The sequence below is a fragment of the Ichthyophthirius multifiliis genome (assembly GCF_000220395.1).
Source record: "Ichthyophthirius multifiliis unplaced genomic scaffold scaff_1120509250966, whole genome shotgun sequence".
Taxonomy (NCBI): Eukaryota; Ciliophora; class Oligohymenophorea; order Hymenostomatida; genus Ichthyophthirius; species Ichthyophthirius multifiliis.
The window spans coordinates 51,275-75,590 of NW_004086331.1; the positions used below are offsets into that span (position 1 = coordinate 51,275).

The following is a 24,316-nucleotide window of genomic DNA, read 5'->3' on the forward strand; positions in this document are numbered from 1 at the left end:
ATATGTGTATGTTTTTGGAATTTTAGTAAATTATTTGGAAAAAAAAACTTAATAAAATTCCTAGTTTTACACTTAAAAAACCAAAAGGGGGCACTATAAAATTCTCTTCTGAGAAAAAATTCTCTACTTTTTAAAATAATTATTTTAATTTGTTAAAAATTTCGTTTTTTTAGGGATTTTCTATTTCTTTTTTTGATAATTTTTATATTATTTTTTCATATAAAAGATAATTTTTGGGCTTACTTGGATATATTTATTAAGGAAAAATCAAAATTTATTCAATATATAAGTCTTAAATATTTTAATTTTAATCTATTCTTTTTAATTTAGAGGAGAATAAAGCTGTACATGAATAATTTTTATTTTTTTCGAGTCTTTTTATATTTTCTTGTTCTAAATAAGCCTCAAATATTCCTTTATTTTCTCCGAAATATTACATTTATGGAATATATATTATAGCTTTTTGGCATAATTTTATTAATGATTAATCTTGGAGTTTTTTATATCCTGTTTTGCAAATTTAACATTAATAAATATTCTAAAAAAGTTGTGTTTTTTCAGTAAAAAATGAGTTTTAATATTAATAATTTTACTTGGGTATATATACAGATTAGAAGAGTAATTTTGGTAGATAATTTTATTTAATTATGTATTTTTTTTAATTTTCGCATATACATTTTTACTCAAAAAACTCTAATTAGTTATAATTTTCAATATCAAAAAGCTTTAAAACATGAAAATGTTAGATATTTAATAATTAACTTATTATTGTACTTTAGCTGCTTTGAGATTATTAAGAATTTTTTGGAAGATCATTTAGGAGTTTTATGAGTGTATAATTAGTTATTTGAGAATTAAAATTACTGTTTATTATTTATAACTATATTATTAGTTAGTTCTTTTATATGTTTCTTGAAAATTTATTGTTTTCTTAAAGAAGAATTTCGTATGTTATATTTTTTATATTCTTTTTTATATTATCGTAATTGTATATTATGTATGTATGGAGTTCTATATCGTAATCAAGAATATCAATGAAGTCTAGTTCGACGTTTATATTATAATATGGGTCTATGGTTGAGAAAGGTTAGGATTTTAAATAGGAAATAAAGTTTGGATTTCGATAAAAATATTGATTTAATTTTTGGTGCATTTTTTTATTGATTAAAATAATATATATATTTATTTTTTTAGCTTATGACTTTTTTTTTTATATATATATTTTTAGCAAATTTCTTTTTATTTTTTATTATAATATTATTTGTTAATGTTAATAGTAATCTTAATTTTAAAAAATAATAAAATTAAATATTATTTAAATAATTTATTATAAACAGAAATAAACGAAAATATAAAAAGGTATAGAAAATATAAAAATGTTATTTTATTAATAAAGAAAAAAAAAATATATTAATGTAATCTATAAAAAATTTATTAAGTTATATAATTAATTAATGATTAAAGTGTTTTTAAATATTAATATATATATATATAATTATTAAATTTTGTAAATAATAATGCTTTGTTTTTTATTTTATTTATATTTAATAAGTAAAATAATTTAAATTTGATTATATATTTTATAATAAATTTATATTTTTATTTTTTTAATCTAAAATGTATATATGCGTTGAGTTAAATTTATACAAAATTTGAACTAACTACTTTCTTATATTATCTATATTAATTAAAAAGCAAATATTTTGGTTTAAAAATAAAATACCTATGACATGTATTACAAAATAAAAAATTACAAAATAATATTAATAAAATAAAATAATATAAATATCAAAAATAAAAATTAAATAAATGAATTAAAAAATATTTGACCTAAATGAAGACGAGAAACATTTTGCTTAAAAATCATATAATTTAATAATTGAAAAATAATCAAGAAGAATGAGTGTATAAGAATTACCTCTAGCTGTAGAATTATTTTTATAAAAATACCGATTACCCTAAGATTTTATGAGTGCTTCTAGAATACTAGAATATAATTGTTTAGACAAGAATTAGTTATTTATAAGTGAATCATAATTTTAAGAAATGTTAAAAAAAATTAAATAAAAATATGGAGAATTCGTAAAAACAGAACATAAATTAAATAAAAGAAAAATTATGTATATTCTTTCTGAATTTTAAATTAAACTTATTGATAAAGCTTGGAAAAAAGCCGATATATTATAATATGGAATTATATAAGACGATAAAATTGAAAAAGCAGTAAGAAATCTAATTAAAAATTTTGATATTACCAATAAAGAAGAAAGAATTTAAAATATTGTAAAAGAACTTAAAAAAATTAACCAATTTTAATATATTTTTTTTGAATAATTTGCTAACTTTTTTGCTGATTGGATTATTAAACATAATCCTAAATACACTTAGAAAGCTAATTGTGCCCAAACATGTGTTATTTTTTGAAAAAATTATTTTAATATTTAATTAAATTATTGTTTGTATATAGTAAGGTTTTACATATTGTCTATTTCAAGTATATTATAATGTTAAATGTTTCTATTCTTTTTTTGTTTTGTTTTTTTGTTTAAAGATTAAGAGAACTTTATATATATATATATTATTTAAATAATTAATAAATATAAATTTATATTTAAAATAATAAATATATTTTTTAATATAAAAAAAAAAAATTATTATTTTTGATAAAAATAAATTATTAAAATTTTTTTTTTGATTAAATAAAATAAAATAATATTTAATTTAAAAAAATAAAAAAAAAAATTAAAATAATATAATTATAACAAAAATATAAATAATCATTTATAAAATAAATAAAAAATATATTTATTATATTTTAATATTGACTTAAAAATTATATAATTATATCCCGATATTTTTATTTTTTTTTATTTTTATTTTTCTCATCCTTTAGTTAATTATATTGACTTTATATGCTTTCCTGGAATTATAACATTTCCTACCCAATATTTATTTGATTTAAATTCATTATTTAATTATTCTATTTTTTCTTAATCATTCAATATATCATCTGGTATACTTAAATAATTTTAACATTAAATTTATAATTTTAAATATGTTTTTAGATTTTAGTTAATTTGTGTAATATATTTTTCATTTATTTCCTATATTGAATCATTTAAAACTATATTTTTATCTTTATCTATACAAACTATATGCCCATAAAATTTTCTATCATCTAGTAATTCTATTCTTATAACTTTTCCTATTATTTTTTCCTCAAAATACTTTTTTTATTCTTCATTTGTCATGTTTTATTTATTATGTAAATAATAAAAAAGATATTTAATTTTTTTTTAAAAAGTATTAATAAAATTAATTTTTATATTAAAAAATATATAAAATAAAATTAATAAATCTAAAAATATAATAACCATATAAAAAATATATATTTCATATTTAGTATTTATAAGGAGGTGGTCTTATAAATTTTGTATAAGACTTTTATTATTAATTATATTATTATTAATTATCATTATATTAATAGTTATGTCTTTAATTTTTAGGTCTTTCAGATTCATAATTAAATGGAAATAATCTTTAAGTTAAATAACTATTATTTTAATATTTTATTTCTTAATTATGGGTTATAGGTAATACATGATATTATTTATTTAGTATTTAATCTTATTTATAAAAATGATTGTCATTTTAAATATTTTTTTTTTCTTAATTATCATGAGGATAGTTATTAATAAAAGATTTATTATTTTGACATAAAATTAAGTTTTTTTACATTTATTATAAAAGTAATTAATTTTAAGTTTGAATTTATTCATTTTATTTTTTTAAAGATTCGTTTTCTTATTCTATTTACAAAAGCTTAAAATCATATTGACTTTAATGCATATATATAGGATTTTTTTAAGATATATTATTACTATCAAAATGAACATTAAAGTTAGGCTTTTTATTATATTTATTATATCTAGATTCAAATGGAAGTACAGGAATTGTAAACTAAATAAATTCCTACTGAGTAATTGTTTTATCAGAATTCAAATTTTAAAATAACTTTATTCTATTTAAAATTACTTTAAAGTCAGATTCGCTTAATTATCTTTAACTTAATTAAAATATATAACTTAAATCTAAATATTATAAATTTCTTTATTCGTTTTATGTAATCTTATTATAAAATTATTTTGGATCATAAAAATAATCATTTATCAATTTAATCTTTATTAATTTATTTAAATGTATATATATATAAATATATAAATATATAATTATTTAAATATATATATACTTTTATTTTTTCAGTAAAGCGTAATAAATCTATTTCTAATATTAAAATGTTTAATAACGAAAATACTACTTTTGGAATAAAAGGTTATATCTTATCAATAGTCTTTTTTTTTTTTATTAATAATTTAACATTCGATAAAATATTTCAAAATCTATTCCATTTTATAACTTATTTATTGAATATCTCATAATTACAGATTAAATTTCTTAGTGATTAATACTTTAATCATATTAATGAACATATTCTAAAATATAATTTGAATCTAATAAGCCTTTTTATATATATTAAAATTTAATTTTAATAAAAATAATAATAATAATAATAATAATAATAATAATAATAATAATAATAATAAAAATAATATATTTAATTTATATACCAGTATACATTGATGGATACACTGATTATGTAGGATAAACTAAAGACATATCAAAATATTTTTTTTAGTTTTTTTATTATTATGTATTTTGAGATTCTTTAACAATTGCCTCGAAAACTAAGTTAGGATCAAATTCTGCCATTTTATTTAAATTTTATTAGTGCTTTTATATAAGTTTATTAGCTTCTATTTCTGATTGGAATATTTCTGTAATTAGTCGAAAATCCATTTATATATTTTTTATTATAATATTTTTTTCTATATTTAATTTTAAGAAAATTTGTTAATTTTTAAATATTTAATAATATTTTTTAAAAAAAAAATATTATCATATTATAATATATTTTTAAATACTCTTTTTTTTTAAAAAAAAATCAATCTTTAATAAAAAGTACTTTTTCCAATTTTTTTTGTTTATTAAGCTTTATAAACAAAAATAAATAAAAAAATCTAAACAAACAAATCATATTTTAAACACATAAAAATGTTTCATAAATTATATAATAACTGAAATTCATTTTTTATATCATTTATATTAAACAAACTTTTTTAGTTATCAATTTATTCAATGAATATGTTTTTAATATTTTAATTTTTGTTTTAATCCTATTTTTAATATATAAATTTTAAAAAATATTACTGTTTTTATTATCTTTACATTTAAAAATATATTTAATCCGCAAATAGAATTTTTTAGGATTTGGTTAATTTTTATGTTTTTAAATATTTTTAAAATCTTATTTTTAGAACAATTTAAAAGATATCCAATAGGTATTTTTTTAGTTAATAAATTAAAAAAGATAATACTTTATCTGAAATTAATATATAAATATTTAAAAAAAAAATATAATTAATTTGTTTACTTTTATTTTTAGTTCTAGACCTAAAAAGTGCACATTTTAGGGAAAATATTATCATTTATAAAATATTATAATATCATAAAGCAAGGGAAAATATTTAAAATTTAAACAATTAATTTGAGCATTAGCTGATTAATAAATAAAATAAAATAAAAATAATAATTTTATATAATTTACTTTTATCATATATACAAATAAAACAATAAATAAATATGAATAATAATAAACAGATATAGTAGGAAACATCGAAACTAAGAAAAAGAAGAAAATCAAAGAAATAACTTTTTAATCCCAAGTGATTTCTTTTTTATTATATTATTTAATTTGTCCTTTCATTACTTTAAAGAAAAAAATAATTAAATTCATAACTTCTTTATAGATAATAAGAAGTAGTTTGTATATAATGTATCTTATTTATTTTTTTCGTTTATATATATAATAAAAAAACCAAAATAAAATAAAAAAATTACATGTGTAAGGTTAATATATTAATAAGATCATTAATAATACAAAAAACAAATGAAATTCCAAAAAATCCAAAGAAAGACAAAAAAGTAACTAAATAAGGTTCAAAAGGAGTTCCAAAAGTAGTAAAATAATTCCATAAAATGAACAGTTTAGAGATAAGAAATCCCATAATTTTATTGAGGCTTTTGTTTGTTTTTAAACCTGCGGGATCTCCCATTAGCCACTCTACTTCTTTTTCAAGTTCATCTATATGAATTCCACTAAAATATTAATGTATAAATCCTAGAATATTCGAAACATTATAAACTATAAAGAAAATACTTAAAATACCTAGAATAGTGTCTATTGCTATATATGTTATGCCTGAAAAAAGTTACATATATATCTTTAAAATAAAGGAATATTAATATCCTTAATCCTTGTTTTTTAATATTTTAAGTAATATTTTCCAACTCTATATCACTTAGAGTTTAAATTTTATTTAGCGTAAAAAATGACTGTTTACATTATATACTGAAATTTGAAGATAAGGGAGATTTTTTTGTATTATTTTATAAGCAAATGTAAAAAAAACTTTTTGTAAAACACTTATAAGGATTATTATTTGTGTAAATTATAGATTTTTTGGTTTTAAATAGAGATTATAAACTATTTATTATAAATATTTTTTTATTTTATTTTTATTTACTATTATCTGATTTTTCATTTTCTTTTTTTTAATTTTTTAATATATTACTGAAATTAATTTAACGTATTATATATTCCAATTCAGAGTAATTAAAATGCTTATCTTATTTTATTAATGCTGAGCTATATTTTTAAACTTACAAAAGATTAATATTAAATTCATGTACTTCTAATTATTAATTATAATAGTTTTATAGTGTTGAATTTAATTAAGAATCTATTTAACATTAATTAAAAAATAAAGGATTTATCTTAAAATTATTAAATGCTTCTTTAGCTTTTTTATTATTTATATATAATAAACTATTCTTCTATATTTCATCGTATAGTATTATCTAACATTTAGTTTTGTATCTATATCCACAACATAATAGTTTTTGTATTTTAAATAATTATTGTTAAGATTATTTACGTTCTTTTATTAATATCTCTATCCATAAATCATAATTATTTATTTGTTTTTAACAATATTCTGATATTTCTTCATTTTTAGACATTATTACTATACCTAATATAGCTATTTTTCCCTTTTATTTATTATTTATTTGAATTTATATATATTTATTTACTCCACATAAGTTATTTATATTTTATATTTATGAAGATTTGCTTAATCTTTATTCTAATTCTTAAAGCTTTTTAATTAATTTATTTTAATTTTTATATTAGAGAAGTATTTTTTACATCAGTATTTTCTTCTATAAATATTATTGTTGTTTGAAAACCAGATATGTTAAATCCTTTATTAATTTTAGTTTAATAAAAAATATTTATTATATATAATTATTTTTCAATTCACCTACTAAATACCCTTTTTTATTTAATTCAGTTTTCGGAAAGAATATTTATACAGTTTCGGATGACATAAATTGTAAAATTTTTTTTTTTTTTTAAAAAAAAAAGAATAAAATAAAGATAAATAGATATATATACTATAAATTAAAAATTAAAAATAATTTAAGAAAAATATATAAAAAATTATAAATTTTATAAAATAACAAAAATGAATCTAACACTATCTGAATCAAATATCCACATAATAAGCCTATAAATTTCATAAAAATAAAATATTTTAACAAAAATAGTTGAAATAGTCCCATAATATATATTAGAAATTAAAACAATTAAAGAATTATGCAATCTTATAAGTAAATAATAAAATAAAAAGTAAATTTGGAAGTAAAAACCGATTTAACATTATAAATATTGAAAGAAAACAAGGGGGGGGCAATTTTTAAAGTATTAAAAAAAACATTAGTAAAATAAATTGGTAGAAACTTTAGTCTTATTTATAAGTAAATATGTACTTATATAATAAATTAAGCTTAAGTTTATGATTGGAGAAATATGCTTAAGATTATAAAAAATACATATAGAAGAAATTATTTGATAGAAAAATTAATATAATTATTTAGATTAAAATATTAAAAATAGAATGGATTTTTTATTTAAAATAAATACAAAATAATAAATTTATTTATCTAAAAAAAAAATGATTTTGGATAATTAATTTCCCTTATTAGATTCATAAATACTCGTTTTTATTATCTTTTAGAAGTAACAAAAAAAATCTAAATAAGTGCTATATTTTGATTTTGATAAATTATATGTCTATAGAAACAAATATTTAAACATTTATTTAATTAAATGGCCTCCAATTAAATTCTTTTGGTTAATAAAAAATGGAAAAATTATTAATTATGGAAAATTATTGATAAATTAATCGTTTTTAATAAAAAAAAATTGCGGATTATATAAATGATATATATATTCTTTATGATGAAAAATAAAATATTTTCGAAGATTTTTAAATTTGGAGAAAATATAGAGTTTTTTTTAATTAAAAGAATGGGATGGAATATAAAGAAAAATTAGAAATTTTTATGATTAATAAAGGATAATTGTAAGAAGAAAAAAAAAATGGATAATGAATGAGAGAAATTAGGTTATATTGGAAAGTACAGTTTCTTATTTAAAGAAAAAATGCTAATTTTGGAGAAATAATTGTATTAATTAAAAATTGAAAAGGTAATTTATAAAATTAAAGAAAAAAAATTTTATATTTATATAAAAATATAGAAAAAAAATATTAAGATAAGAAATTAAAAAGAATTTTAGTAAATAAAAAAATAGAAAAAAAAAAGATATTATATAAATAAAAATATAAAATATAAATTATTAAATTATTAAATTTTAAAATTTTAAATTAATATTAATTATAAATTAATTCTAAATTATTAATATTTCAAAAAAAAAAAAAAAATTTTAGATATATAAAAAAAAAATATATTCAATTATTTAAGAATAAATAATGAAAAAGTTTGTTATAAAAAGAAAATATATAATATTAATTAATACATATATTTATATTTAAAATTTATAAAATATATATAAAAAATATTTATAAAATATAATTTTTTTATATATGAAATTATAAATATATATATAGATATATATATATTTTTTTTTAAAAAAATTAGTATAGATATTTATATATATTAAAATATTAAAAAAAAAAATTAATTATATAATGTATATAAATTAAGATTTTTGGAGATCAGAATAAAAAAATTAATTATATTAATATAAAATATTATATATTAAAAATATATATTTATATATATATATTTATATATTTATATATTTATATTTTTTTATATTTATATATTTTTAGTTTTTTAGATTAGTATTTAATTTTTTATAAATTTTTTAAAAATATTATATTTTTTTTATTTTATTTATATATTATATTGTTGATTATTCTGAATATTTTTGAATATATATAAAATATTTTGATTTTTTTTTAATTACATTTAAATATATATTATTTGTATAATCCTTTATAAAAATATTACAATAAGATGTCTTATATTATAAATATATTGTCATTTTTATATAATTTAAGAATTTTAAATTATATATCACTTTTACATTAAGATTTTATAAAGTATATACAATCGATTATTTAATAGTCGCGCGCGCGGGAAAATTTTATCATAAAATAACTATTTTTTGTGATTATTCTAATGACGTTTGTTGTTTAGTTTTTTACATAAATATAATCAATATTAATGATGTGTTATCATAATATATTTCTTATTTTTTTATATTTTTAATCCTTATATAAAATTTAAACTTATATAATAAATATAAATTATAATATTTTGGAATAATTAACCTTGCAACATTAATATATTTAATAAATATGAAATAATTTTAATATTTTAATTTAGAAACATATATAAACTCAGATTTTAAAATTATTTTCATATAACCTTTAAAAAAGATAGATTTACAAATATATACAATGTAATTTTTATGAATATTAAATTTAGACATTTTAGATATAATTTAAATATATAAAAAACAAGCTATAATATATTTATTGAATAGATAAGCGTTATTTTAAAATGAATAAACTGTATTCTTGTTAAAAATTTGTAATTTGAATCATCTGTTTAGTGATTTTTGGGGTTAAATATTTTTTTTTACTTATTAAAAAATAAAAAAAATTATTTAATAAGGATTTATACTAAAAGAAATTTGTTCTTAAAAATAAATAAATTAATTTTAAATAATAGTAGGTTATTAAATAAGAGTTTGAAAAAAGATAATTGATTTTTTTAAAATTTTTGTTTGTGTATTTTAAGTAGTTTTTTACAATATTAATTTAATTTATAAAAAAATAAGATATTTAATATTTTATATTTTATTAATTTAAAAAAATTAATTTTATTAAAAAGTAAATGAATAACAATTAAAACGTATATTTAATTTTACATAAAAATATTTTATCAAAAAATAAGGTTTTAATCGGAGCTATTGATTAAAGTACTACATCAACTAAATTTGGAGTTTTCGATTAATAAGGGAATTTAATTGATATAGATATTATACCACATGATTAAATTTCTTAACATCCAGGATGGTTAGAACATAATCCTTAATAAATTCTAAATAATCTACATACTTCGATTAATAATTTAGTTTCAAGATTACAAGAAAAAGGTTATTCTTTGTCTGATCTAAAAACTATTGGAGTTACTAATTAAAGAGAAACTGTTGTAGCTTGGAATAAACATACAGGTATATATTAAATTATATATATATAAAAAATTTTAGCATAGTTTTTTTTATTTTTTCTATAATTTTTTATTTAAAAACATAATAAACAAAAACAATCCATTTTTTTGTTGATTGTATTTTTTTTAAAAAATAAAAATAAAAAAAATTATGGAAAAAATATAAAATAAAAATGTTAAAAAGTAGCAAACTTTTAAATAATAAAAGTAAATAGGAAAACCTTATTATAATGCTATTGTATGGTGTGATAATAGAACTTAATATGTTTGCGAAAAATTCACTTAATAACATGCAGGAAATAGCAATATTTATTAAAATATTACTGGATTACCAATAAGTACGTATTTTACTGGATTTAAAATTAGATGGTTTTTTCTTTTATTGGATAAAAAATATATTTTTTATTTTACTATTATTATAAAAAAAGGCTAATTGAAAATGTTTAATAAATAAGAGATGAGTTAGATACTAATGTTATTTTTGGGACTATGGATTCTTGGGTTATATGGGTTTAAAAATAATATGATAAAACATATAATTTAAATTAATTATATAAAAAAATAGAATTTAACAGGAAATCATTATACCGATGTGACTAATGCTTCTCGAACATATTTATATAACATAAATAATTTATAATATGAGGAAAAATACTTTCGTATATATATATATATATATATTAAATAAAAAATATAATAAAAAAATAAGTGAATTAAAAATTCCAATAAATACTCTTCCAATTGTACTAGCAAGTTCAGATAATTATGGAACAATAAAAGAAGGCACTTTAAAAGGAAAATAAATTTAATCATGTTTAGGAGATTAATAAGCAGCAGCTTTAGGTCATGGGGTTTTAAATATAGGAGATTGTAAAACTACATTCGGTTCTGGGAGCTTTTTGCTTGTAAATATAGGAGAAAAACCAATTTATAAAGAAGGAGGTTTATTAACAACTATTCTATATAAATTAGGAAAAAATTAACCTACTTTTTATGCTTTTGAAGGTTCTATAGAAGTAGGAGGATCAACTTTGAATTGGGCAAAGGAAAATTTAGGACTTTTTAAAGATTACGAAGAATTAGCTAGTTTAATAGAATAAACTTAGGATAATGGAAATGTTTATTTTGTTCCGGCGTTAAATGGATTACTTTGTCCTTATTGGTAAAGCGGGGCTTAAGGAATTATTAGTGGTATTAGTTTTTATACTAAAAAAGAACATATATTAAGAGCTCTGTTAGAAGGAATAGCCTTTAGAACAAAAGATGTATTTATTTTATAAAAATAATAAAAAAATAATATACAAATATATATATATAAATATATATATATATATATATATATATATATATATATTTATATTAATATATATATATATTCAATTATATATACATATTAATTAATATTTTAATTATTAAGGTTATAGTTAATATTGAATAGTCTACTGAAATGAAAATTGATTTGTTAAAAGTTGATGGCGGTTTAACTAAAAGTAAATTTCTTCTTTAGTTTTTAGCTGATATTTTATAATAAAATATTCTTAAAACTAAAGTTTCTGAAAGCACAATGCTAGGTGTTGCTTTTGCAGCTGGTATTTTTTGTAATATTTATATAGGATTAAATGAATTAAAATAATATATTTTTGTTAACGAATAAATAGCATTTAATTAAGATAATAATAATAAAAACTAAGTTTTATATTAAAATTGGCTTGATACTGTTAACAAATCTATTAATAAATGAAAAAAGAAAATAAAAAATAAATAAAAAATATCAATTTAAATATATTTACTAATATTTTATTTTTTTTATTTAAAGAATAATAAATACTATTTTTAACAAAAAATATAATTTTATTTTACAAATATAAATAAATATACATATAAATTAAATTAAATATTAATTTTAAAATTATATTATTATAATAATTATCGTTTTTAATATTAAATAAGCTCGGGTAGCTCAGTTGGTTAGAGCGTGGGTCTAATAAACCCAAGGTCGAGGGTTCAATCCCCTCCTTGAGCATTTTTTTTTTAATATTATTTAAAAGAATATATTTTAATAAATTAAAATTTTAATTTTTATAATATTTTATTTATCACAAATTAAAAAAAAAAAATATTTAATAGAATTAATAAAAAAAATGCTTTTATAAAAACAAAATGTTATTTAATATTTAAATCCTTACGAAAAGGCTTAATTAATAGAAAGAAATAAATAAAAAAATATTGAAGACTTAAAAATCAAAGTTAATTAATAAATATATGAAAAAGAAGCTGCAAAATGGGAAAACAAAGGGATTAAAATAAATTAATAAAAATATATAAAAAGCAGACTAGAAGAACTTAGAGATAAATCCTAAAAATTTTTAAGTTTTAGAAGACTTAAATTAAGTATGAAACTAAAAGAAGAACATGAAAATTATAAAAATATGATAATATAAGCTATTGATAATAATCATAACATAAAAAAAAGTATGTTTGAGAAAGTAGCATTATTAAAACATGAAAAAGAAATGGAAAGAAGTAAATTTGTATAAGAAAAAAAAGAATAATAATTTATTAGAAATACAGATGAATTAAGATAAATTGAAAGTAAAATTAAAGAAATATAAACTTATTAAGAATAGAATATTTAAATGTTGGAAAAATAAAATTTAATGGAATAAAAATATTAAGGTATTTTTTTTTTGTTAATTTTATATAATGATAAAAAAAAAAGAGGAAATGATTTTTGCTGAATTAAATAAAATTGAGTTGAGGAAAAAAGAAAAAGATCAAAAAAAGAGTTATTAAGATAATAAACTCTAAATTAAGAAAGAAAGAAAGTTTTAAATTAATAAATGGTATTTTTGTTTTTTTTGTTTTGTTTTAATATATATAATGAAATTGTTTATTAAAAAACAATAAAAATAAATAGGATTTAAATAAAAGAAAATAAATAGAAGAAAAAGTATTAATTTAAAAAGAAAATGAAAGCTTAAATAATGAATGGAATATTTAAAAAGAAAAAGATTAATAATTAAAATAATAAAAAAACGAATTTAATAAATAACTTAATTAATCAATTAAATTTAATAATGAGGAAATTCAATTAAGAAAATAATATGAAAAAACTACTGAAAAAAGTAAAATAAAGAATTTTTAGATTAAATTGTTCGAAAGGAATAAATGATAAATCAAATCGAAGTCATTGAAAAAATAAATAAAAAGAAGAAACTAAATAACTCTTATTAAACTATCGAAACAGAGCACATTAAGCTTAATAAAATTAAGAAGAATTAGATAAATTTATTTAAATGGAAGCTGAAAAACAATAACTAAGATAATAAGAAATATGGGACAAAGAAATAGTATAATATAAACAATAGTTATTTATATATTTTATTTTTTAAAAAAGGAATAATAAAATAGAATTAATGTATGATGTATATGATTCTAGAAAGGCAGAAATCGAATATAAATGTATTTTTTTTTAAAAAAAAAATACAATTGTTATTTAAAATATATATATAAAAAAAAGAAAAACTTAAAAAAAATTAGTCTTAATATAAAAATTTAGATAGAGATATTATTAATAAAGCAATTGAAGAATATAAAAAGAATAAAAATAAAATAAAATTAATTAATATTTAGTAATTATAAATAAAAAGCATATACATATTATTTTTTATTATATTATAATTTTAATAAAGAATAATAAATAATATTAAGGACAATTAGTTTAATAAATTTTTCAAAAAGAAATATAAAAATAAGAATTCTAAGCTTAATTAAGAAACGAAGAAGAATCAAAAATGCAATAAGAAAAAGAATATCAATAAAAAATATAATAAAAAAAAATGGAGGGATTAAAATTAGTAATTAATAAATTTATCTATTAATAATAATATATAAATAAAACAATAAAAAAAATAGTTAACTCAATTAAGATAAAAAAGACCATTTTGAAAATAGATTATTTATTACTAATTTTTTTTTATTTATTTTTTAAACTTTTTAAGGAAAAAAAAATTTAAAATTCACTTCTAATATTATATTAACCTCAGATATTTTAGAAATCGCAAAAACTTCTCTCTTTTATCTTTTACAGAAGATTATTTTATAAAATTCGTGAATAAAAAACTGGTCTATAGATTTAATAATCTTTATTCCGTTTTATTGATTACAAAAATATCCAAAAGGTTTATTTTGGTTAATCTTTAGTGAAATATACTATTTAATAATCATTATGTTCTTATATTATTATTATTTTTTAATAATGTAGGAGAATTAATATTAAATTAATATAATAAAATAAAAGTAGCTTTTTATAAAGTATTATTTTAATTTAATTTCAATCAGGAGTATTTTAAAAAACCCCATCTTTTTTTTTTTTTTTTTTTTTTTCAAAAATATTCTAATTATTATTTCTCACTTTCTTTCTTTTTTCATTTAACTTTTTTTCTATATTTTATCTTTAAAATATGTTACTACACCTGGAAGCTTTTTATGGATTTTTTAGAGACTTATAAATTTACTGGTTTCTTAGATAAATAGGAAATAATTAATAATTAGCAGGTAAGAGCGTATTTTATTAATATAAAGAGTAGAATTTTTTACTTTAGGAATATTTTCGAATTTAAAGCTAATTATTTTTGTTTTGCTAATATATTTAATTAATTGCATAATATAATAACAGTTTCTTAATTAACTTTAAGATACAGTTTTTTAATATATTATTAAATTGTTCATAAGTTTAGATATTATTTATGATTGTGGTTTTTTATTTTTTCATTCTATGCTTTGTTTTTAATATTAATTTAGTACAAGTGTTTTTAATTTAAAGTTTTAAATCTTTATGGTTTTCTATATTTTTGGTTTTTTGTATATTCGGAACTATTCTCGAATTAATAATATCTAATTTTTTATATTTATAGAATAACTTTTTATTCAACTATAAGATTAGTTGAAATTAGAAATGATTCTATATATTATTATATATTTAGACCTTTATCAATAAATAAAAAACCTGTCAGATACGAGATTTTTATTTTATTTTATTTTTGTTATATATTAATAAGGTTTATATTTTAGTCTTTTTATTTTACCAAAATAAAAATTTTATATTGTAATTAATATTTTAATTTATTTATTTTATGGAATATAAAATAAAGCAGATATATATTTTTTTCATTTATTTATTGGTTTTTTAATGATTTATAATGATTTATTGTTTTATATTTTAAATAATTTTTGTTTGATATAATTTTTTTTATTTAAATTTGTCATTTGGTAAATAAAATTACAATTAAAGTATTTTTGTATATGAAGTTTTTTGTTCATTGGTATATATTAAAATTTAATTTTATTTAAATAATTATGCTATTAATTTTATATGTATGAATTATTTTTTGTTAAATTTTACATAATAATATTTTTTAAATAAAAATATATTATTTTATTTAATAAATTTAATACTTAATATAATTTTATGTTTAATAAAACTAATTATTATAATATACATAATATAAAAAATGTATTTTGAAAATAGAAAATAAAACTCAAATAAATTGGTATTTCTATTTTTTTTTCTTTTACTATAATGGCAAAACTAATGGACAAAGATAAGCAGTACTTTTTTAAAATAACCTGTTTTATTTTTAAAAGATCTTTTTTTGCTACTTTAAAAACTAATTTTATTATTATAATTATATTAAGTTGGAGTTAACTAATTATAACAATAATCGCTTGTATTTATTTATATAATTTTATGCAAATTTTTAAATTACTTTTTGTACAATTTTTGGACTTTTTCATGATTGCTTTATTTATTTGAATTATTTTCATTTAAATAAATTGATTCACCTTTTTTTCTTTTTCATTTTAATTTCCATTTTTATTTCCGTTTCCGTTTCCATTTCCATTTTCATTTTAACTTTCAATTTCATTTTAACTTTCATTTTAACTTTCATTTTAACTTTCATTTTAATTTTAACTTTCATTTTAATTTTAATTTTCATTTTAATTTTAATTGTAATTTTCATTTTCATTTTAATTGTAATTTTCATTTTCATTTTCATTGTAATTTTCATTTTCATTTTCATTTTCATTTTAATTTTATTTTTAATTTTCATTTTCATTTTAATTTTTATCTTTATTTTTATTTTTATTTTCATTTTTATTTTCATTTTCTTTTTCTTATTGTTTTTCTATTTCTATTTGTTTTAGTATTTCTTTTTCTAAATTATAAATATAAATTCCTAAATTTTATTATTTTAAATTAGGAAAGTTTTCTTTAAGAATTTTATTTTTTTATTCATTTAGAATATAGTTTTAATAAAAATTACTATTTTAACTCAATTTTTAATTATCTTTTAATTATTTGATATGCTCAAAATTTTATTAAGTTTCTAAAGGAATTTAAATAAATCCTTATTTTGTTGTCTAAGAAGATTTATTTTAATTAACACTTTAATATTTTTAAGAATTATTAAACTTTAAAATAAGATTACCTAACGTTTTAACGCCTTTTTCCATATTTGAAATTTATATTTCTTAATTATTTAAATTATTCTAAACTCCTATATTATAATCATTTTTATTAGTTAAATCTCCTACATTTAAAATTTAGTATTTTTATTAATTATAAAGAAGGTTTTATCCTTTTTATTTTTGATAGATTCCTATAAATTTAGTTGAAAATCTTCTTTTTTCTGATTTTGTTTTAGAAGCGCCTTTTAATTGAAAAGCCTTAAATTATTTATTTTGATTATTATGGACTTAAAAGCTTTCTTAAAATTTAGAAATATTATTTTAGATTAAATTAAAATGACTTTTATTGTTTATATTATAGACAGGCGAATTAATGTTCGAGGTTATACTTTTAAAATATTAAAAGTTAGAAAAATTTACATTTTTAAATTATTTTTTGTCAGTATCTAATTTATAATAATTTTTATCTTAATTATTTGAATTATAATTTTATAATTATAACATTAAATTATTTTATTATTATTATTATTATTATTAAATATTATTATTAATATTATTATTAATATTTTGTCTTTTTTGTTAAATAATTATCTAGTTAATTATTTTACATCTACTTTTATTTACATTAAATAAAACTATCTTATCTTTATAATATAAATGAGTTTTTATAACTCAAAGATTTTAAGATTTTTTATTATTAGTTATTATTTATTACTATTTAATCTTTTTCTTAATTTAAATTTGTTTTTTTTTGTTCTATTTTGTTATTTATATGCTAATTTATTATTGACTTAGTTAAAATATATTCAAATTTTTAGCATTTTGAATTTTGTTTTCCTGTAAATTTACAATAAGTAGATTTTCTACGAAAAATACGATAAAGAAAATTGTTTTTTACTTAATTTGGATATAAATTACCATTTTCTTCATCATATAATGTTTTTATCATTTTCTCTTTAGGTGTATATAATTCTTTTTTTATTTTTAATGTAATTTATTTTCAAGTTTAATTAAATGATTATTTACTTTAATTTTTTGATTAAATAATTTTAGTGTTTTCAAATAAAAAATATTTATTTATTTCTTGCTATTTAAATGAGTCATTTAACTTTAACTTTTTTGTATATTAAGATATATTCAATATAAACTTTAATTATTCTTATTTATAGTCTATTATTTCTTAATTTTAATAGATTTTTGGCTTTTATAAATTTATTTATGAACTTGAATGAATATTTATACTTTTTTATTGAAAGTAATTATTTATTTATGTTAAGTTATTTTTCATTATAGGACTTTAATGCATTTTTTTTAATAAAATTAAATAATTTATTATAAAATATAAGTTAAAAAAATTAATTTTATTAATTTATTAAAAATAAAAATTATTAAAACTATAATTTGTTTAATTAATATTATATTTATTTATTTATATTAATAATATGTTATGCATATAATTAAATTTATCATAAAATAGTTTATTTATATTCTTTATTATTGAAGTTAGAGTATAATTTAATAATGTAAACTTAATTCAAATATTAATATTTATCATTTTTAATTATATAAGTATTTATCTATTTTTAATGTCTTACTTTTTATGTTTATTATTAAATTTAAAAATTTAAATTAATTTTTGAAAAAAATATATAATACTTCTTTTTTATCTTCTATTAAATTCATATTCTAATCACCTTTATATAATAATTGATTTAGACTTGGCCAAAAGTCCATAATAGGTATTCATTTTTTGATAATTTGTATAGGTTTTTTAAACATAATTGCGTTTTTCTTCTTTTAAAAAGTTTTTTATACAGAACTTCATAATGAGAGCTAGCTAGATTTGAACAAAACTCATAATTTTATCTTAGTATAACTTACTATTCATATGAAGCAAATATTATTTAGATATTTATCACTATGTATATATATAAATTAACTTCTAATCAATTTGGTATAAAATAATGTTTTTAGATTCGACTATTTTAAATTAAAATTTATCATCTTTTGGATTTAAATTTAAAATAGAATTCATCATCTAATAATTGATAATAAATAATCAATTTTAGGTAATAATTATAAAAAATAAATATTAGTATATTTTTAAAAAATCTTATCTATTCTATATATGTGATTGGAATTCAATTTTTTTACTTAAATCTTTTATTTAACTCTTATAGTTTAAGTAATTCTTATTCTTTTAATTACTATGGATTTTCTTTACTAATTTTTCGAATTAAAAATATGCTTTCATTTAAAAGCTTTTTAAGTAATTATCTAATGATAGTTTTGGAAAATGAAAATTTTTGAATTTATCTTTAATAAAAGCTTTACCTTTATGCTTTTGATAAAATTTCTATAAAATATATTTGATATCTATATGTTTTTATATTTATTGTATTTTATATTAGGTAAAATTGCTTTTATATATTATAAATAATATTAAATAAAGTATTAAAATTATTATTTTAAATATATATATATATATATATTATATTAAATTTAAATATTATTCAACACTTGATATTTATTTATTGTTAATATTATTTATTATCTTTAAAAAATGCTTATTTAAATATAAAGAATGCAAATTAAATTTAATTAATATTTTATATTTAAAAAATATTAAAATATTATTTATAATTAATAAATATTAATTTTTTAATTTTTTTTATATATATATAAGTATAATATAATAAATAATATTAAATTATACTTTTACAAAAAAATTAATTAATAAATATATATTTAAGATATAGATATTTTTAGCAAATTAATTAATTATTTAAATTAATAAATTTAATTAATAAAATAATATATATTCATATTCATGTTTAATAAGTTTATTATTTTCTACTCTATATTTAAGGAGAAAACATATTAAAACTTTAATTCGAGTTGAGATAAATATGTGGAAAAGGACTTTAAAGTAATGGAGATTGCTATTATTCTATAATTCTATCAATTTGATTATATTAAGGCATTTAATAATTTTATTATTATTACTGTTATTATTATAATTATTGTTATTATAGTATTTATTCTTAGGAAATTATACAATAGTCTTAATTATTATAAAAATTTTGATTATTAGTTATTACATTAGGTATTTTTTATTGGAAAATATTATTTTTTAATTTATTTTCAGATTTGTTTTAAATATTTTATTACTAAAGTTTATTATTTTAAACATATTTTATTTCACTTTGACTGTTTGAAATTAAATCAGAAATTACTTTTTTTTAGTTTATTAATAAAATATCTTCCATATTACTTCTTTCAGTTATTTAGCTTTCTTAACTAGATTTAAATCCAAATATTTCCTCAGAATTTTTACTAAATACATCCTTTAAATGATCCTGAGCTTATTTTAAAGCTTCCTTTAATAAATCCTAACATCCATCATCTTAAGATTTCGAAGATGTCTTAGCTTCTGCAATATGAATATATGGAGTTATTATATATTCAGAGGAGTTTTTCGGATTTATTGTTCTTATTAATATCGTATTTATTATTTTAGATTTTCGATCTCTTGTTTCTTTTTTTATTGTCCTTCCTTGTTATTCGTATACTTTTATTATGGCTTTACATGTTGATAATTTAAGATTGAAAAATTCAGCTACCTATATATTTTTTTATTTAATAATTAAAAATATAAATAATTAATTTATTTTTTACTTCTTTTATATTCATATTCTCTTATTTTACTTTATTTATTATTGTCTATCTCATCTCATTCGATATAACATTATATTTTTTAGAGTTTTAATATTTACTTTTTTAACTATTAGTGAATAATTCTTCTTTAATTTGATTTTGGAATTCGATTTTTGTTTATTCTTATTAAAATGACATATTTTTTTTTAAATTAGTTTATTTATTATTTGTTTTTTTTGTTTTTTTTTGGTTATTTTTATTATTTTTTTTAATATATATATATATATATTTATTATTTTTTTCCTTCTTATTTTAGTTTTTTTTCTTTTTTTTTATATAATTATTATTTTGTTTGATTTAAATATTTGTGGTTAATTATTTTTATAAATTTATAATAAAACAATTTTTTTTGTTTATCTTCTGATAATATGAAAAAAAAATAAAAATAATAAAATAAAATTGATTCAACTAATACAAAAAATAATTTTATTTTATTTTTTATAAAAAAAGAAATAAAAGAATATTTTAAACTAAAAATATTTAAGCAATTTATAATATTAATAAAAATATATAATAAAATTCTTATCTATATAAACCATTCAGTAATAAAAATATTAATTTGTAATAAATAAATTATAAAAACTAATACAATTATATTATATATTAATTTATAATTTTGAATTTAATTTTTTCAAATACTTTTTTTCAATTTTATATCATTTTAATTATATACTTTTCTGAATATTTTTATTCATTTATTTAGTTAAATAATATTAATATGAACAATAAAAAATTATAATATTCCTAAAATAAGGCAAAATGCTTATATTTCTTTTACAATAATAATATTTTTATATGGAATCAATAATAATTTAATATACAGTCTATATTTAAATAAATTTTTAAATATTATTATTAATATTCAAAAAAAAAAAATTGTATTTTAATAACAATTTTAAAGAATTATTTTTATTTTAATTCTTTATGAAAAGAGCTTTCAAGAATTAAAATAAAAGTTAAGTCATTATAATTTCTATAAAATTATTATTTGTTTAAGTATATTTTAAATATTTATTATTAATTTATTTATTTAAGATATTTTATATATGTTTTTTATTTGTATAATATAATTAATATTATTTTAAACCTATTTGTAATTTTCTTATATTGTAGATAATTAAATTTTAGCACTATTAACAATTATTATATATATATATTTTTTTTATTAAACCATGAGTTTTAATATTAAAGTAGTTTTATTGTGTTCAAAACAGTTTATTTTGATATTTTTATTAATTTGAAGTTGGCTAAATATCAACACATTAAATTATTATTCGTTATCATTATTTGAAACAATGTTTAATTTTACTTAAAAATTTTTTGGACGAACTATGCGAATTATATATATATTAATAAAAATATTTTGTATATTTATTTTTAGTCAATCATAATTTTTTTTTTTTTTTCACATATCACGAATAAGTAAAAATATAATATTTATAAAAAAAAATCTTTGAAAAAATACAATTATGGAAAAAATATATATAAATTTTATTTAAAATAAAAAAAAGAAAAAAAATATAAATCAAATATAAATATATTATAAATTAAAAAAATAGATTTTAATATTAAATTAATTAATAAAATATATTTTGTAACATTCAATATATATTTATTAATAATTAAATTTCTATAATTTATATATTTTTTTTTCATTTTATTAGAATATTTTGTTTCTTTACTACTATAAAGCCTTTATAGCTCAGTTGGGAGAGCGTAAGACTGAAGATCTTACGGTCCTCGGTTCGATCCCGAGTGAAGGCATTTTTTTTTTTTTAATAAAAATAAATAAAAAAGATATATATTTTTTAATTAATTAATTATTTTGAAAACAATAAAAAATATTTCGATTTAAATTTAATTTATAAATATAATTTATTTTTTTATACATAAAACAAAAATTATTATATATATATATATATATATTTTTTTATTAATTAATTTATTATTTCAATAATCATAATCATTATTATATTCGTTCTCTTTCGTACTATCATCATAACATTAATTTAAATTATTTTCTGCTCTTTCATAATATCTTTCATCCGGTTCTAGATTTTCACCATACTAAAATAAATAAAATATATGTACATGTTTAAATGAAAATATTAAAATAATTACATTTATGCATGTGTCTGCTTCAGCCAATAAATCAAGAATTGTTTCTTCGTCATTAATATCAAGCTTTTTAATAGAAACTAACCCAAAATCTTTGATTGTTTATTATAAAGTTCTTGTTAATTTATTATATCTTTTATCAAACTCGCTCATTTTATCTTCATCTATAATATCTATTTCATCAATAGCATCTGCGAAATCTAAATATCTTCATATATATTTATATTTTATATGAAAATATTAATAAAGAAAATTAAATATTACTAATCAATCATTTATTTATCTGTTATTAAATCACATTTTGTTAATACTGTTAAATGTGGTAATCCTAAACTAACCATTGCAGTTAAGGCTTATAAAACTCCTGAAATAAACTTACAGTTGTCTGCAATAAAAGTAATGTCTAACATATATAATGAACACAAGCTAAAACCTATATTTTAAATACAATTAGTAATCCTATTCATTAAATCCATATGAGTATATAGCTCTATTTATCCCGGACAATCAAAAATAACATAATCATCTGATGCTAAGTCACTTAATTATTCTTCTAGCCAGTCTAAATTTTATAGTAGATATCTTTTTTTTTTTTTTCAATTTTTAATATTTTATTTATTTGCTATTTTTACTCCATGCAATATACTAGCCCTCCATTTGGTCCTAATTTAAGTTCATCCATAACATCGTCTAATGTAATTAAATCTCTTATGTCTTTTTATTTATATTTTTATATTTATTTCTAGCCTATATTATAGAGTTTACCTATATCACATCTATATTTAAAGTTATCAGCTGCAGGATCTAAATTTACTATTAATATATTTCTTTTTAATAATTATGCATTTTATTGCATTATGTAACAATAACTTGACTTTCCACTTCCTGCAGGACCTACTACTAATTAACCGAAATATATTCCTTAGTTCATTTTTTATTTTTTAGTATAAAATTATGTTTTTTAGAAAAAAAAAAAAATTAAGTTAAATTTAATTTAATAGTTATTATTTATATATTATTCATTTATTAAAATCAAAATAATATATATTAATTTTTTATAAAGTTTATTCATAAATATAAAAAAAATTAAAATATATTATTTTCATTCAAAATTTTATTCATTTTAAGCCTTTAATTTCAAATATTTTCTCTTTAATTTTTTATTAATTTAAATCCTATTGAAATAAGTATATTTTCCAAAAGCTTTATTTAGTTATAACATATTTTTTGTATTTTTCGGTAAATTAGATATAAAATTAGAAAAGTTATGTTTAGGATAATAAAA

At 15.3% G+C, this 24,316-nt stretch overlaps 4 protein-coding genes and 2 non-coding genes across 6 annotated transcripts, besides 34 other annotated features; 4 read left to right on the forward strand and 2 right to left on the reverse strand. All coding sequences in view use genetic code 6, as the record gives it.

The window, feature by feature from the left end:
- The first annotated feature begins 2,573 nt into the window (after nt 1-2,573).
- Nucleotides 2,574-2,660: a microsatellite.
- Nucleotides 2,596-2,642: a microsatellite.
- A 75-nt stretch (nt 2,661-2,735) lies between the features above and the next one.
- Nucleotides 2,736-2,806: a microsatellite.
- A 479-nt stretch (nt 2,807-3,285) lies between these two features.
- Nucleotides 3,286-3,354: a microsatellite.
- Nucleotides 3,327-3,367: a microsatellite.
- A 77-nt stretch (nt 3,368-3,444) lies between these two features.
- Nucleotides 3,445-3,483: a microsatellite.
- Nucleotides 3,445-3,485: a microsatellite.
- A 674-nt stretch (nt 3,486-4,159) lies between these two features.
- Nucleotides 4,160-4,192: a microsatellite.
- Nucleotides 4,193-4,194: 2 nt separating this feature from the next.
- Nucleotides 4,195-4,244: a microsatellite.
- A 303-nt stretch (nt 4,245-4,547) lies between these two features.
- Nucleotides 4,548-4,612: a microsatellite.
- A 930-nt stretch (nt 4,613-5,542) lies between these two features.
- On the reverse strand, nt 5,543-6,662 carry IMG5_120970 (hypothetical protein; the record flags this gene model as incomplete). The annotated part of the gene is made up of 2 exons (XM_004032471.1): nt 5,543-5,897; nt 5,959-6,662. 2 exons carry the CDS (start codon nt 6,660-6,662, stop codon nt 5,543-5,545), a joined length of 1,059 nt encoding a protein of 352 aa, XP_004032519.1.
- A 2,145-nt stretch (nt 6,663-8,807) lies between these two features.
- Nucleotides 8,808-8,851: a microsatellite.
- Nucleotides 8,808-8,884: a microsatellite.
- Nucleotides 8,815-8,884: a microsatellite.
- A 366-nt stretch (nt 8,885-9,250) lies between these two features.
- Nucleotides 9,251-9,313: a microsatellite.
- Nucleotides 9,253-9,309: a microsatellite.
- Nucleotides 9,314-10,389: 1,076 nt separating the features above from the next.
- Nucleotides 10,390-12,560, forward strand: IMG5_120980 (hypothetical protein; the record flags this gene model as incomplete). Its single annotated transcript, XM_004032472.1, has 8 exons — nt 10,390-10,407; nt 10,450-10,729; nt 10,941-11,063; nt 11,154-11,235; nt 11,435-11,990; nt 12,143-12,215; nt 12,276-12,323; nt 12,384-12,560. The coding sequence occupies 8 exons, from the start codon at nt 10,390-10,392 to the stop codon at nt 12,464-12,466; spliced, it is 1,263 nt and encodes a 420-aa protein (XP_004032520.1). The 3' UTR covers nt 12,467-12,560.
- Nucleotides 12,001-12,052: a microsatellite.
- Nucleotides 12,030-12,101: a microsatellite.
- Nucleotides 12,034-12,119: a microsatellite.
- Nucleotides 12,035-12,129: a microsatellite.
- Nucleotides 12,458-12,496: a microsatellite.
- Nucleotides 12,561-12,585: 25 nt separating the features above from the next.
- Nucleotides 12,586-12,628: a microsatellite.
- Nucleotides 12,629-12,674: 46 nt separating this feature from the next.
- IMG5_120990 lies at nt 12,675-12,748 on the forward strand. Its single transcript has one exon. It is a non-coding gene; the product is annotated as a tRNA-Ile (tRNA).
- A 118-nt stretch (nt 12,749-12,866) lies between these two features.
- IMG5_121000 (hypothetical protein) lies at nt 12,867-13,897 on the forward strand (the record flags this gene model as incomplete). Its single annotated transcript, XM_004032473.1, has 3 exons — nt 12,867-13,401; nt 13,445-13,550; nt 13,657-13,897. 3 exons carry the CDS (start codon nt 12,867-12,869, stop codon nt 13,895-13,897), a joined length of 882 nt encoding a protein of 293 aa, XP_004032521.1.
- A 2,676-nt stretch (nt 13,898-16,573) lies between these two features.
- Nucleotides 16,574-16,902: a microsatellite.
- Nucleotides 16,892-16,930: a microsatellite.
- A 768-nt stretch (nt 16,931-17,698) lies between these two features.
- Nucleotides 17,699-17,763: a microsatellite.
- Nucleotides 17,704-17,763: a microsatellite.
- Nucleotides 17,711-17,763: a microsatellite.
- Nucleotides 17,714-17,755: a microsatellite.
- An 818-nt stretch (nt 17,764-18,581) lies between the features above and the next one.
- Nucleotides 18,582-18,633: a microsatellite.
- Nucleotides 18,634-19,562: 929 nt separating this feature from the next.
- Nucleotides 19,563-19,605: a microsatellite.
- Nucleotides 19,606-19,796: 191 nt separating this feature from the next.
- Nucleotides 19,797-19,864: a microsatellite.
- A 105-nt stretch (nt 19,865-19,969) lies between these two features.
- Nucleotides 19,970-20,007: a microsatellite.
- Nucleotides 20,008-20,189: 182 nt separating this feature from the next.
- Nucleotides 20,190-20,229: a microsatellite.
- An 839-nt stretch (nt 20,230-21,068) lies between these two features.
- Nucleotides 21,069-21,121: a microsatellite.
- Nucleotides 21,122-22,432: 1,311 nt separating this feature from the next.
- Nucleotides 22,433-22,486: a microsatellite.
- Nucleotides 22,487-22,604: 118 nt separating this feature from the next.
- IMG5_121010 lies at nt 22,605-22,677 on the forward strand. Its single transcript has one exon. It is a non-coding gene; the product is annotated as a tRNA-Phe (tRNA).
- A 186-nt stretch (nt 22,678-22,863) lies between these two features.
- On the reverse strand, nt 22,864-23,962 carry IMG5_121020 (hypothetical protein; the record flags this gene model as incomplete). Its single annotated transcript, XM_004032474.1, has 5 exons — nt 22,864-22,980; nt 23,035-23,239; nt 23,296-23,613; nt 23,664-23,745; nt 23,797-23,962. The coding sequence occupies 5 exons, from the start codon at nt 23,960-23,962 to the stop codon at nt 22,864-22,866; spliced, it is 888 nt and encodes a 295-aa protein (XP_004032522.1).
- Between the last annotated feature and the right edge of the window lie 354 nt (nt 23,963-24,316).